Raw genomic sequence first — 15,362 nt, forward strand, 5'->3', positions numbered from 1 at the left:
CCGTCTATCTTTGCACCACTCGTAGGCGTGTGTTTTTGATAAAAATGAATCACCGTAAGCTTTTTCCAACATTTGCAACGATTCGCACACAGAAATACAAAATTTGAGACCAATTCTTTTTTCGATATTTTTATCCATTGTAAAAATCGCAACGCACTACTGAGGTTTATCGATATAAGCAGTTGCTGTAAAGAAACTGTTTGATAGATCGCGCATAGTAATTAAGGACAGTCTTACCATCTTAGAAAAATTCGTTTTTTTTGCAATACCTTTTACCCGAGAAATTTAATTACAATTTCCGGGTGCTTTTTTATCAGCAATGCTATATTTTTCTGATAACAGTATTATCATACTATTTCCATATAGTACTTTAAAAAACAGAGCTAAAACAAAAAGAAGCAACGTTAACTTCGGTTGCACCAAATCTATCAGTTTGTGTGGCAGCTTTATGCTGTAGTGACTTGATCTTAACAATTTAATCTTCGAAGAAACTGTTGTCTTGGACAATAACCCATGCCAAATTTGATTAAGATATCTCGTCGAATGAAAAAGCTTTCCATATAAGCACTTGAGTCCTACCGTTCAGTGTGTACGGCAGCTATGTAAGTACATATATGCTTTAGCAATCGCATCTAAACAATTTTTTCGGAGATTGCACCTTTGGCTCATGCAATAATTGGTGCCAAATTTCTTGAAAATATTTCATCAAATGAAGCTGTATGCTATAGTAGTCCGATATACGCCATTCCGACAAATGAGCAGCTTCTTGGGAATAAAAGACGTATGTAAAATTTCAGACCGGTTATCTAAAAAATGAGGGACTAGTTCGCATATATGCAGACGGACATATGTTTTTAGAATACATACATAAGTATGTTTGAGTCTAATAGTTTCATTGCTGTCATCTAATAACTCACTTGGAGATAAATGTGGTGAATATACGGTGGTTGATCGGTGGTATTAATTGCGTTTCTGGTTTTAAATTCGGTCACAATCGTATTTTTTTTGAAAAAAATTTAGCTTTATCGGGGCAAGTCGAGCGAGAATGCGTTTTCATACCCAAAACCATTCGAACGGACTCGCGAGAGATGTCAAGCTCTCCTGTCACCTCTCTAACACTTGCCTGACGATTTTCCAGCACCATGTCTTCAACGACCGCGCTTGCGTTTTTGATAAAAGTGAATTATTTTTGGAAATTGAATGCACATATTGGCAGGGAAATTTTGTCTACACGAGATTTCCAATGACAATGCTGAGAAGTTGAACAACTTTGCTGCCTCGATCTTATAATAAGGAGCACAATGTCTAATTGAAAAAATATACACAAAATAAAATAGACCATTTGCCAAGCGATCGACGGCATAAATCGTCACTTATAAATTTTTTACGGAGCTAATATTGACTCTGACCACTTTGTCGTGGGCACGGTGCACGGGTTTCCCTTTCAAGGAAGAATAAAAACACAGTGAGGGATAGCATAAATATTGATAAGCCAAAGTAACTAAACTTCGAAAAGCTTTTCAAATGCAATTCAAGATACAACTGTGCGGAAATCTAAACAGATGAAGATCATTCAGAATATATCTCTTGAGGTACTAGGCAAAATGCAGATAAAGAAACAAAAAATATGGTTCGATGACGAGTGCAAAACGGTCAGTTTGAAAAAGAATGACGCATACAAGGCTATGTTAAATCGAAAAGCAAGAACTCTACAGAGAAAAACTTTGCAATAAATAAAGAAACAAAAGTATAAATATGCACCACATTACCGGACACAACTTAAGCGTTATCTCTGTTTGCATTTTCGTGCGCTTTTGCGATTTTATATTCGTAATATCATTGGCCATAACAACCACGCCATTAGCTCTGCTTTCTCCAGGTCGGACAAGAAAGCGAAACAAATGCGTCTGGTAGTAAACGAGGGCAAGACGATATATGTATACTTGTCAACAACAGTTGTCACATTCGCGATTTGGCTGCCACGTCACTGTTGATAGTCATAACTTTGAAGTCGTAGATAATTTTGTCTATCTTGGAACCAGCATTAATACCAACAACAACATCACCCTCGAAATCTAACGCAGAATAACTCTTGTCAACAGGTGCTATTTCCGACTGAGTAGGAAATTGAGAAGTAAAGTCCTCTCTCGACGAACAAAGACCAAACTCTAGAAGTCCCCCATCATCCTCGACCTGCTATATCGTAAAGAGGCACGGACGATTGCAACATCTGATGAGTCGGCGTTATGAGTTTTCAAGAGAAAGGTTTTGTGGAAGATTTATGGTCCTTTGCGCATTGGCAACGGTCAATATCGCAGTCGATGGAACGATGAGCTGTACGAGATATACGACAACATTCATCCGAATGGACACTCCAGTTTTGAAAGTATTCAACGCAGTACCCACCGGGGGAAGCAGAGGAAGAGGGAGATTTCCACTCCGTTGGGAAGACCAGGTGGAGAAGAACCTGACTACACTTGGAATCTCCAGTTGGCACCAAACTGCAAAAAGGAAGAACGACTGGAGCGCTGTTGTAAACTTGGCTATAACCGCGTAAGCGGTGTCAACGCCAATAAATATTTGAAATTATCTTTAAGATAGGATTTTGCATAGATGCACATAGAGAATCTTCGATTCATTCAAAACTTTGAAGCCAGTTTATTACGAAATTTTTGACCAAAAGTCTAATTTTTAACGAGGGCAACGGTGGGACACTATTAATTCTTTTGCAAGAGTATAAAATGTTCGGTTACACTTGAACTTAGTCCTTTCTTACTTGTTGTTTTGGGTAGTCGAAAAAATCATTTCGTATTTTTAAACAAACTTTAAGTTATTTTTTTATATTTAAACTAAGAAATAAACAAGTAAGGAAGGGCTAAGTTCGGGTGTCACCGAAAATTTTATACTCTCGCATGATAAAGTGATAATCGAGATTTCATTATCCGTCCTTTAAATACTTTTCAAATACCGTATTTGTGTAAAGTTTTATTCCGCTATCATCATTGCTTCCTAATGTATATATTATACAGAGAAGGCATCAGATGGAATTCAAAATAGCGTTATATTGGAAGAAGGCGTGGTTGTGAACCGATTTCACCCATATTTCGTACATATCATCAGGGTGTTAAGAAAATATTATATACTGAATTTCATTGAAATCGGTCTAGTAGCTCCTGAGATATGGTTTTTGGTCCATAAGTGGGCGACGCCATGCCCACTTTCAATTTTTTAAAAAAGCCTGGGTGCAGCTTCCTTCTGCCATTGTGCTAAATTTCACTTTAATACCTCTATTTATGGCTTAGTTATGACACTTTATAGGTTTTCGGTTCTCGCCATTTTGTGGGCGTGGCAGTGGGCTGATTTTACCCATCTTCGAACTTAACTTTATTATGAAGCCAAGAAATACGTGTACCAAGTTTCATCATGATATCTCAATTTTTACTCAAGTTACAGCTTGCACGGACGGACGGACAGACAGACATCCGGATTTCAACTCTACTCGTCACCCTGATCACTTTGGTTTATATAACCCTAGACTGACTCTTTTAGTTTTAGGACTTACAAACAACCGTTATGTGAACAAAACTATAATACTCTCCTTAGCAACTTTGTTGCGAGAGTATAAAAACGCCGTACTGAGCTTTCGTTAAAATGACAACGAAATAATAAAAGCTTTTTGTGACCAAGAAAGATGCACTTACATAGGCACGATTTCGTTTTATTTAAAAGAAAACAGAAATTACAAGAGCTAACCACACAAGCGAATGCTTTCCTTGCAAGCCATATGCCCGCTATAAGGGAATTAGGACAATACCCAATACCATTCACAATGAATTTGTAAAAACACACTCGCTGCGGCTTTTTTAGTTTCACTGGGTGTATATAACAAAAGAATGTATGATATTTACTAAATAACAACATGTACATTAGAGTGATTCAAAAAAAAAAAATATTTTTTTTTTCGTTTGGTACTCGGAAAAATAGGTTCCTAGACACCTCTAAGAAAGCCTCTCCAAATATGAGTTTTTAATTGTAACGGGAAGGTCCTCCTACATACTGTTTTTTATGTTTTCTTATTATCAGATAGAAAAGTTTATATCTCGCTTCCAATTACTTGAAAAAATATCTTGTTCCTAAGATTTTGCAGGAAATTGAATGCTCTACAAAAAAGGTCTATTAAGATTTTTTCGTAAACCCAAACGTTTAAAAGATATTAACAGTTAAAGTTTGATTATTTTTGGGAAAATTTTTTTGTATAACTCAATGAAAAAAAATTATTATGAAAAGATTTTTGGAGAGTATTTCTTAGAGTTGTCTAGGAACCTATTTTTCAGAGTACCAAACGAAAAAAAAATAATTTTTTTTTTGATCCACCCTAATATGCATTGATGTTTGACGATGAATATCTCGTAAACGCTTAACTTAATCGAAAAACCATATAAGACCATTTTTATAGAGCAGTAAATTTCCTACAAAACTGTGAGTTTCATCATTCATAATATTTTTTTTTCATTGAGTTATAAAATTCATAAGAAATAAAAAATTTTCCCAAAAATAATCAAACTTTAACTGTTAATATCTTTTAAACGTTTGGGTTTACGAAAAAATCATGTGAGACCTTTTTTGTAGAGCATTCAATTTCCTACAAAATCTAAGGAACAAGATATATGATAATAAGAAAAAATAGAAAACTGTATGTAGGAGGACCTTCCCGTTACAATTAAAAACTCATATTTGGAGAGGCTTTCTTAGAGGTGTCTAGGAACCTATTTTTCCGAGTACCAAACGAAAAAAATTTTTTTTGTTTTTTTGAATTACTCTAATGTACATACATACATATATACAAGAGTATAAAAAATGAGAGTAATGTGCAGGGAGGCTGCCGAAGCGCAGAACAGTCTATGTTAGATTTTTGAGCTTCAGAACTCATTAAAAGTGAAAAGGAGAATAGGTACCGAGGCCTAAATATTCTGTACCTAGGGGCTTGAACAGGTTTTATTACATTCCAACAATTTTTATACTCTCGCAACAATGTTGCTAACGAGAGTATTATAGTTTTGTTCACATAACGGTTGTTTGTAAGTCCTAAAACTAAAAGAGTCAGATATAGGGTTATATATACCAAAGTGATCAGGGCGACGAGTAGAGTCGAAATCCGGATGTCTGTCTGTCCGTCCGTCCGTCTGTCCGTCCGTCCGTGCAAGCTGTAACTTGAGTAAAAATTGAGATATCATGATGAAACTTGGTACACGTATTCCTTGGCTCCATAAGAAGGTTAAGTTCGAAGATGGGCAAAATCGGCCCACTGCCACGCCCACAAAATGGCGGAAACCGAAAACCTATAAAGTGTCATAACTAAGCCATAAATAAAGATATTAAAGTGAAATTTGGCACAAAGGATCGCATTAGGGAGGGGCATATTTGGACGCAATTGTTTTGGAAAAGTGGGCGTGGCCCCGCCCCCTACTAAGTTTTTTGTACATATCTCGGAAACTACTATAGCTATGTGAACCAAACTCTACAGAGCCGTTTTCTTCAGGTATTTCCATATACAGTTCAAAAATGGAAGAAATCGGATAATAACCACGCCCACTTCCCATACAAAGGTTATGTTGAAAATCACTAAAAGTGCGTTAACCGACTAAAAAAAAAACGTCAGAAACACTAAATTTTACGGAAGAAGTGGCAGAAGGAAGCTGCACCCAGGCTTTTTTTTAAAAATTGAAAATGGGCGTGGCGCCGCCCACTTATGGACCAAAAACCATATCTCAGGAACTACTAGACCGATTTCAATGAAATTCGGTATATAAGATTTTCTTAACACCCTGATGACATGTACGAAATATGGGTGAAATCGGTTCACAACCACGCCTTCTTCCAATATAAAGCTATTTTGAATTCCATCTGATGCCTTCTCTGTATAATAATAGTATATAATACGAGCATAAACATTAGGAACCAATGATGATAGCGGAATAAAACTTTACAAAAATACGGTATTTGAAAAATATGTAAATGACGGATAATGAAATCTCGATTATCACTTTACCATGCGAGAGTATAAAATGTTCGGTGACACCCGAACTTAGCCCTTCCTTACTTGTTGGTCATAAGGTGGCACACGCTAAAGACATTAGTCGTGCAAAGTTTTATCCAGTTATATAATATCAATTCCTTCTTGATTTGTGTACCGGAATCTTAACTAATCAAGTGGAATTCAAAATTGTGCTATGTGGGAAATAGGCGTGGTTGTAGTCCGCTTTCACCTATTTTCACTGTGATATTTGAATGTAAGGAGAATGCCACCCACAAAATTTTATCGAAATCGTTAGTCGAGTCCTGAGATATGGGTTTTCACCAAAAATTGGGCGGTGCCACGCCCATCGTACAATTTTCACACTGACTCCCATTAAGATCTCTAATGGTGGTAAAATTAAATGTCTCTCGCGTATTTAGTTATTGATTTATCGCGCTTTTAGTAGTTTTTAACAGCATCGTTATATGGGGAGTGAGCGGGGTTATCCACCGATTTCATTCAATTTCACACTGCCGGCAGAAGTTCTTATAAGATGTGTGCTCAACAAATTTGGTTGATGTAGCTTAAGTGGTTTAGGAGATGTGTACTTTAGATTGTTAGAGATCGGTCAAGTCAACTTTTTTCATAATGTATTATTTCCTATTTAATGAAAAACCATACACAAAAGGAAGAACATGAAAACTTTTACAACATTGTGGAGACATATCCAAAGTCATTTTGGAAACTGTCATTGAAATGTAAATACACGGATTATATATTAATAAAAAGACATATGGTAAGTAAACCTCATGTGAAACTCGAACAATATGCGTGACATTTTTATTAAATTAGGCAATTATGCTTGACATAGCTTATTACTATAAATTAATAAATACAAAGCAAAGTTGGATAGTCGACCTAGTTGCATATATGTATTTTATTTCTCAAAATTATAATAATGTGCACATTTTACTCTTCGATTATCACAATATAGTATATTATATGTATTATGTGGTGGTATTTTTATCAAAATAAAGTAGTAGTAATACAATTTTTTGTTAAGTATATACGCATACATACATATTCGTTTATGTAGGTATATGTACAAATACAACGGCATATACTCGTATGCACATACATAAATAGTGAAACATATGTATATGCGGATATGTATATGCGAACATTATTGATGATACTTTGAGTATCGTTCAATACTTTTTACTACAAAATAAATGACATTTATAATTTGGTAAGAGAAATGAATATTGCAGACATTAATATTAATTTTTAACTGAAATAAAGTATGTTTAATTACCTTCCTATATAATGTATTTTGTGATGTTTCATAGAAACTAAATATTTTAAAGTTTCTTCTTACTATATACCGATTGAACTCTATTATTACCAGACGCTGCATTTGTGGATTGGGTTCATAGGGGTGCCTTCTGGGCATTTAAATTCCCTAGCAAAATCTTTGGAATTCGAAAGTGTCCCAATGACGCGAAATCGGCCAGGGCTATGTATTGCGGTGTTTAGTTTATTGCGAACAGCTTCTGGTCGCATGGCCCCACACCATACTTGGCCAAAATTGAGAAAAAATAGCTGTTCGCCAGTCATATCGATACCGGGAAGTCTCTCATCAGCAGCAGCTTGAGGATTATTTCTCAACCAGTTTTTGTATGCATGGAAAGCTTGGCGTAGACCCCCATTGTCAGCGATATTTTCACCTACGTAAATATAAAACAAAAATCATATAAGAAATAAATAAAAAAGATTTTATTAAAAATTTCACTGGAAAGTTCTTCATTTATTTATTCATATTCAATGAATTCAATACTTCTGCAGTATATACGTAAATTTATAAATTATGTCTGGGGTGAACTCCTAGCTACTGAACTGATTTTAATCAACAACAAAAAAAAAAAAATAATTATTATAAAAGTAATTTCGAGTAAAATGCCAAGTAAAAAATTCGAAATTAAACCTTAAATACAAATACCTTGAATTTATATACCGGAAAATGTGCTAAATGTTTTTTTTTAATTCTGATAATAGTATGTTTGTATCTTCAAAATGAGTCGAATCGAATTAAATTCCTAAGATCCCGTACACCTCATTGAACGATTTTCGAACTATCGACTGACCTTGTACCCCATATATCGGCCAATGTATGAATTATCTTAATTAAATTGAGTGAGGGTATTTTTCTCCTAACTGTGCATCCCTGTATCCATAATAGATAAAATTGGGTGAAAACTTGCTTTTCCCATATTACTAATAACATGATTTTCACACATCTGGTTGAATTTATTTTTTATACTCTTGGTGATGGTATGGTATGTGAGGTTCCTTAAGAAATTCAATACTACACCTGTATCCCATATACCTAAATTTTAAAAGATTTTCAAACTTCCGGGCGGCTTTATGCTGCAATATCCGAGTGATCTCAATGAAAAATAGGGCGAAAACTTGATCTACCCCCATATAACGAATATCAGGATTTTCGAATTGTATGTAAGGTACCTTAATAAAAGCCAGGGAATATTTTTAATAGTTAATAGATAAAGTCGGGTCGATACTACCACAACTTCCACATACTACATATAATTTTTCCTGTCTAACTAGCTTAACTTATGCCGCATATGTCGGTCAATGTATGAGTTATAATATAACTTGTATACTGTATATTATACAGTATGTGTATATATAGAATTGCGTGGATTTCGATCTCTAGTTGGCATTTTACACTTTAAGGTATTTCCCTGGCTTTGATTCCTGCAAGTTGCAAGAGTATAAAATGATTCACCCGAACTTAGCTCATGCTTACTTCTTTAATATAAAGATTTACTAACAGCTGAAGGTATTTCCCCGTCTTTGATCCTTGCAAGTTGCAAAACTATGAAATGTTCGGTTACACCCTTCTTATTTGTTTAAGTTATATTGAATACATATTAATATTCATACATATGTATTAAGGCAATAAATAATTAAGAAAAAAAAAGATTTTTGTTACTGTTAATGAAATATTGGAAATGATGTATTGGTAACTTACCTTGCGTGCTTTCGCCGTTTAGAGATATGCCCACTTCCCCGACGGTATAGTTACTGTACTGCGAAATTATACAACGTGCTCGTTCATCAAATCCTTTTATTGCCGCATCTGTCCACCATTTGTGTATGCTGCCGTTTCGATCAAATAGCCGGCCTTTATCATCAAAGCCATGGGTCAGCTCATGACCAATCACTACACCTATTCCACCAAAATTTAATGATCTCGGAAAATGACGATGATAGAATGGGGGTTGAAGTATCCCGGCTGGAAACATAATTTGGTTCTTGTTTCGGCTATAGTATGCATTCACAATAGCTGGTGCTGTCTGCCAAGCTGTTTTATTCACCGACTCCTGAATCTTGTTTTGTTCTGTTTTGGCCGTGTGCAAAAGTACATGCAAAGTGTTTTCAAAATATTTATCAGGATGTATTCGTATACCTGTATACTTTTCGTTAAGCTCAGCAGGGTTTAGTATAAAGTCAGGATAACCAATTTTCAAGGACATTGCATTGACTTTTAGTTCGGCCAAATGCTTGGTATTAGAGTCCAACCAGTCCGTGTTTTTTAATATTTCACGAAAAGCTTGTTGTAGTTCGTGTGTCATTTTGAGTGTATCACGTTTACTATTTTCATCGAAATATCTGCGTACAAACATTGAACCGAGAGCCATGCCCATGTTAGTGTTTACTTGCGCTATGCAAACCTTCCACCGTTGGGGGCTCTCTTCTCGGCCAAATAAGGAATGATAAAATTTTTGTTTAGTGTCTTCGAAACGATCATCAACGTTGTTAATGCGATGACGTACAAATCGCCAAAGTAAATAATTAGATACTGTGGTGGGTTCAGTTGTACGTATGAGGCGAACAAGATCATTCATATAATCTAAAGCATAAATCACCACCTGCTCAGTGTCGCGAACATTGCGATTTTGCAAGATGCTAAGGTAGCGGAGCCAATTAACCTCTGGAACTGCTTCATGCAAATGCTTAAGGGTCATACGGTTGTAAAGCTTAGTTACATTCAGGCGTTGCTCAGCGGGAGCTGTTATGGCTGCGAGTTGTGTTTCGAACACCACAACATCTGCTGCTGTTTTGATTGCACGATCTCGGGAAGCACCCAACTTTTGCATTATCTCAGACATAAACAATTGATATGCTCTCAAATAACGTGAATTCATATCTTGTAAGTAATATTCGCGCGTAGGTAATCCAAGGCTTGTCTGATCAAACTGAATGACATTTTCGTCAGAGTTTTTAATATCTGGACCTACCCATTCAACGATTAGAATGTCATTATTATAGCGCCGTAGTTGCGCGGTCAAATTTAACCAATCGAAAGTTTGCGAATTCCAGTTCGGATTTAGTACAGGCCATCCACCCAAGCTATCGATCAAATTCAAGAGTGGTTTAATGCCACGTTTTTGAAGAAGATTGGTGTTTATGCAGGATTGATATAAATATTTTGCTTTTAGCTGTGCATCATTTGAGTCTACATACTCTGTGAAGCTGCTCTCTTCAGATGAAAGATTACTGAGACTGAAAAGTGTAATCAAACGATTTCGCTTATTTATCGTGGCTTGTTGACGTTTATAACGACGAAGCACTAAGCTTAAGGCATCTCTGTGCTCTATGATGTGTCGTCGGATGCGTGCAGATTTCTCCTTCAGTTGTTTCTCGAGTTGATCAAAGGGTTTCGATGCATCTAATTCTTTTTTCACTGCACTTATAGCGGCAGGTGCTGATGGACCAGATTTTATAATATCTGCATGTGTTTCGATATCATGTTCGTAATTATTATGAGGCATATTTACAATTTTGCTTTGAGCTGTCACCACTTCTGTGATTTCTTTCGATTCTAAAAGTTCCCTCAACACCACATCTAAATTTTCACGCAACATTTCAAATGTGTCAAAGCCAGCTTTATCCTTAGGTATAGGATGCAAACGCTCCCAATTTCCGCAGGCATATTTATAAAAATCAGTACAAGGATCAATATGATGGTCCATATATTTTTTCATTGTCTTAGCCTGTGCTATTCGTATTGTCTCCTTCGTGCCCTCTTCGTTCCAGAATGTTTGCAACGCCGAAGTGGATCCAAAAAGTTGTGCATCTTCTTCGCTAAGGGGATTATGTTCTTTGACTGTGTCAAAATTATTCAAATTTATCTTGCCACTTTGGGAAACGGCGTCATCAAAAATAGTTTTGGATTTGTCGTAACTCATTTTATCAACAGAGGTTCGCCGCGAACGACGTCGCAGTAGTTGCTCAAGCATTTCGTTTATTAAACTAGAATCAGCTTTGACTGAACTTAATCTATCCAAACATTCCCTTGGTATTGCCGTAGTATCTCGTGGAAGGAAAGAGGTTCGCGCATCTTTCATGATATCTCTATCTTCCATTTCTATAGTTTCACTAAGGCCAAATTTAAATGATATACATCGTTTAATACGTTCATGTTCGATTAGTTCTTTCTTTTCCATATCCACTGGTAGAATGAACTCTTCACTGATGATATCTTCTATTACATCCCTTTTATTAGGAAGCAAATTATTTGTGAAATCATCGATAAAAGAATATTGCTGCGGCTGACGTTGTTCCTGCTGCGTTCGAAACGCTGTTAATATATTGTCAATCCGCATAAGCAGAATAAGCGCGATTGTTATTGGTAGCAATACCACTGGAAATATAATCAAAATTTTATTACATGTCACACCAGGACACCATTGCAGTCGACCAGTTCGTGCATTGATGCCTAGACGCATATTACGTTTGCGAATGCGACATAGATTGTGCTGCTGTTGGTTAGAGCTGTGTACTCGAGGCAACGGATATGATTTAGAAAATGGGACTTTTGACAAGTCCAAGTATGCATTTTCACCCATTCCCAACTGTTTATCAAGTTTGTAAACGACAGTTCGATGTAATTAATACTTTAATTGGTAAGCGGTATACCTCACCATGCATATATTTTAATATATAGATATATATTCACAATTTATATTCGACCATTAAATGCATTGGTAAAGTAAAAAATTATGTACATATATACATGTATACGGGGACATTCTGTACTCAAATCTGCATAAAAATGTAGATATTAAATCGGTTCAGTAAACTCAATTCCATCCACTACTGCAAAAAGAAATACGGAGGATGGTACTTAAAAGCTACTATTTTCTGCTAACACACTTGTTTTCACCGTTCGAATGGCTGTATTTGTCGCGCGCGCATTTTATACTGACTGAGCTACTCTTTAATGCGCCATTTCAAGTCGATTTATTCCAATTTTCTAACATCGAGTGACAGTCTTCGCATAGGGGCATTTATTTTAATGTCGGAGGGAGAATCGTAAGTTAGCAGAGGTCAAATTGAAACTACATCTGATTACATTTTTTTATATACCTATGCACATAAACGCACATACATGTGAACATACCTTCTTGTAACAATAACTTATGCATGTGTAGAGTATGTCTATTTTTATTTTTATGTTTACATATGTGCTACATACTATACATGTGTATACATACCTATTTTATAAGTGAATAGAAAGCGATATATATTAAATTTGTTAACTTAAATACATATGTAAGTAACGTAATTTAATGAAAAAAAACATTTATAAGTTCTTTCGATCTAATACAATTTTTAACATAATTTGCAATAGTTGAAAGCAAACAATAATAATATAAAAAATTACACAGTAGTTTGTGATGGCTTACTAATTATACTCACACAATAGTTAATAAGATGATAACGAAATTGTTGAGTCAATTTAATACTATATACTACTACGCTAATGAATGTTTACTTTTGCAATAAAGTTGAATTCTAACATGCCAGTAAGTCGGCATGGGACTTAATATAGGTTACTGGTCGCAATATAAATTGCAAATGCATAAAATAATATTAAAGCTCTATGCCAAGCATAAAATATTATATGTACATATGTATATTATATCTGCTGAAAACCGTTTCTTGGATTAAATTTACATAATTTTATCAAAACAAAAACTGAAGAAGAAGTTTTGAGATTTGTAGTTCAAATATATATACATATGTAACTGTATATGTTGCATAACCATGTAAAAATGTTTTTTCAACCTACCTTCAAATCCCTTGTATATATACTATATGTATACTAGTATATATGTATGTATAATTGAATATGTGTCAACAGACCGTGTCTACATAAGAAAACACAAACAATTTTCAAAAATTCTATAAAATGATCAAATTAATCCATGTACCTATTCACGGTGTTAGGAAAATTAGTTAATTTTTTGGATCTTACGTGGCGTTGTTGTATACATAAACCTTTACACGATTGCTTAGCTTTATATTACATAGAGTTCAGTAATTTTTAATTTTGACGAAGAAATTCCATTTTAGAACTTACTTCTGAAATTTAATGCCTTAATATACAATATGTAGTAACGGCAGCTAGGAAGAGGGGATGCAGGAGAATTATGTGGTTAAAACGTTAACATCATTTCCAATTTTGTATTTTTTTAGTTATAGGCAATAAATGTTTCCGCACAAAAAAATGTTAACAACCAAGATCATATTGAAATGAGTTTGTCTCTTCTGGACACCTCTAGATATTCTTTATAGACAAAATCTGAATATATAAAATTACGTGTCACGTTCTTTATCCGCGATGAACTCTTAAACTACTGAACCGATTTGAGCAAAATTTAGCACACGGTGTCCAGTGCGAACCAACTTGGAAGATAGGATAGTAAAAACAATTCATAAATAAAAAATACAGTAAAAGCTCTATTAAATGGACGCTCTATTAAGCGGACATCACCATTAACCAGGCACATTGGCCGGTCCTACAATTTGTTGATATTTCTATATATATATACATATATATTCCAAGATGTCTATTTTGTTATCCCCTTATAGTACATGGGCGTAAGCTGCGATCAGGTATAAACACTCACATGGAGACTGCAGAGTATCAGTATAAAATATGCATATTTTAATATATGTATGCATATGTAATACTGTAGAACCAAACACTGCAAACTTTGTTGATTAATTATTATGGTAGAAAACAATGTTTAAATGGGCCCACAGCTTCAGTTTACAAATTTGTGCGTATATATTTAACATATATTTGACACTTTTTAAACTTTATGTATGCCTTTATAAATAATAGAAAAAGTGAGAAAAGGTGGATATGACATTATTTACACATTCTTAACATAAATTTCAGTTTCGAATTAACATTATTTCCCCATTATTTCTTTTTTAACATATAATATATACATAGATAACAAACTAACAGCTAAGTATTGCAATCCACGCTGTGATGAAAACATCTATTCATGGGCCATGTTGTTATCCAACGAATGCAAGCACTTAAAAATTTCAAGTCTGGATTGAACTGTGCTTATCTATTATAGTTTTTAACTTCCTCCATTAGCCTGATATATGAGCTATTTAAATATTTGAATTATCCTACCTGGTCTCGTCATATCAGCTTTGGTAAGAATAGTACATTTAAAATTGTGCTATAGGGTCATATCTTCATACATCTTCTACATATCTATATGGAATATTTTGCTCACTGTAAAATATACACTGTAATACTATTTCGTCAAATATGAGTATGGCATGTACATATAGTATGCTCTCTTTTCCATTTTATCAGATGTTTAATTAAATCCAGCATTATACTTGTACTAGATGTGTATAGTAATTTAAGAGCGAATATTGAATTAATTTGGTTACAGCTAGCAGAGAGTGAACAATTCAAATTTATTTTCGTTTTAAACTCTTGACTGCAATCGGGGATTCTATATAAAAACGCTCTCTATGTTTTTTTTTTGTTAGCGCAAAATCTCTCTTAATAAAATGATTTGACCGTGGCACAAAATTGGGAATTTTCAAAGCTATACATATGTACATATACTACATATGTACGTATATTCATACATAATTGCTTGCGCTTATGAATACAGTGAAATTCCACATTACGGACAGTTCAATCAAAGCGAAATTCCTCACAACCCCACCTCAGCACCCACCGTTGTAGTTTTTTTATCCGGATATGAGGGTTGTCCACATATGGAAGCGTAGCAGAAACGTGTTTTTATAATATTTTCTTAGCGTCAGAAGTTGCAAATCAGAACTATATTACTATATTCTGTCCGTAATCGAGGACTCCACTGTGATTTCTTGAGATAAAGTCCCGTTAAAAAGTTTGAATTCGAATGTATCGCCCGTCAGAAAATAATCAATTTACGCGTCTAAATTACAAATGAAGAGTAAGCACTCGTCTGAT

General features: G+C 34.8%; 2 protein-coding genes across 2 annotated transcripts in view; one reads left to right on the forward strand and one right to left on the reverse strand.

Annotated features, from left to right (window-relative positions):
* The window catches only part of LOC126753022 (pupal cuticle protein), a 44,293-nt gene that overhangs the window by 8,619 nt on the left and 20,312 nt on the right, over positions 1 to 15,362 (forward strand). The window lies entirely within an intron of this gene.
* On the reverse strand, positions 6,814 to 12,336 carry LOC126752826 (neprilysin-4). The gene is made up of 2 exons (XM_050463823.1): positions 9,069 to 12,336; positions 6,814 to 7,743 (listed from the first exon to the last, which is right to left on the reverse strand). The coding sequence occupies exons 1-2, from the start codon at positions 11,947 to 11,949 to the stop codon at positions 7,418 to 7,420; spliced, it is 3,207 nt and encodes a 1,068-aa protein (XP_050319780.1). The 5' UTR covers positions 11,950 to 12,336; the 3' UTR covers positions 6,814 to 7,417.

The sequence above is a fragment of the Bactrocera neohumeralis genome, chromosome 2 (genome assembly GCF_024586455.1).
Source record: "Bactrocera neohumeralis isolate Rockhampton chromosome 2, APGP_CSIRO_Bneo_wtdbg2-racon-allhic-juicebox.fasta_v2, whole genome shotgun sequence".
Taxonomy (NCBI): Eukaryota; Metazoa; Arthropoda; class Insecta; order Diptera; family Tephritidae; genus Bactrocera; species Bactrocera neohumeralis.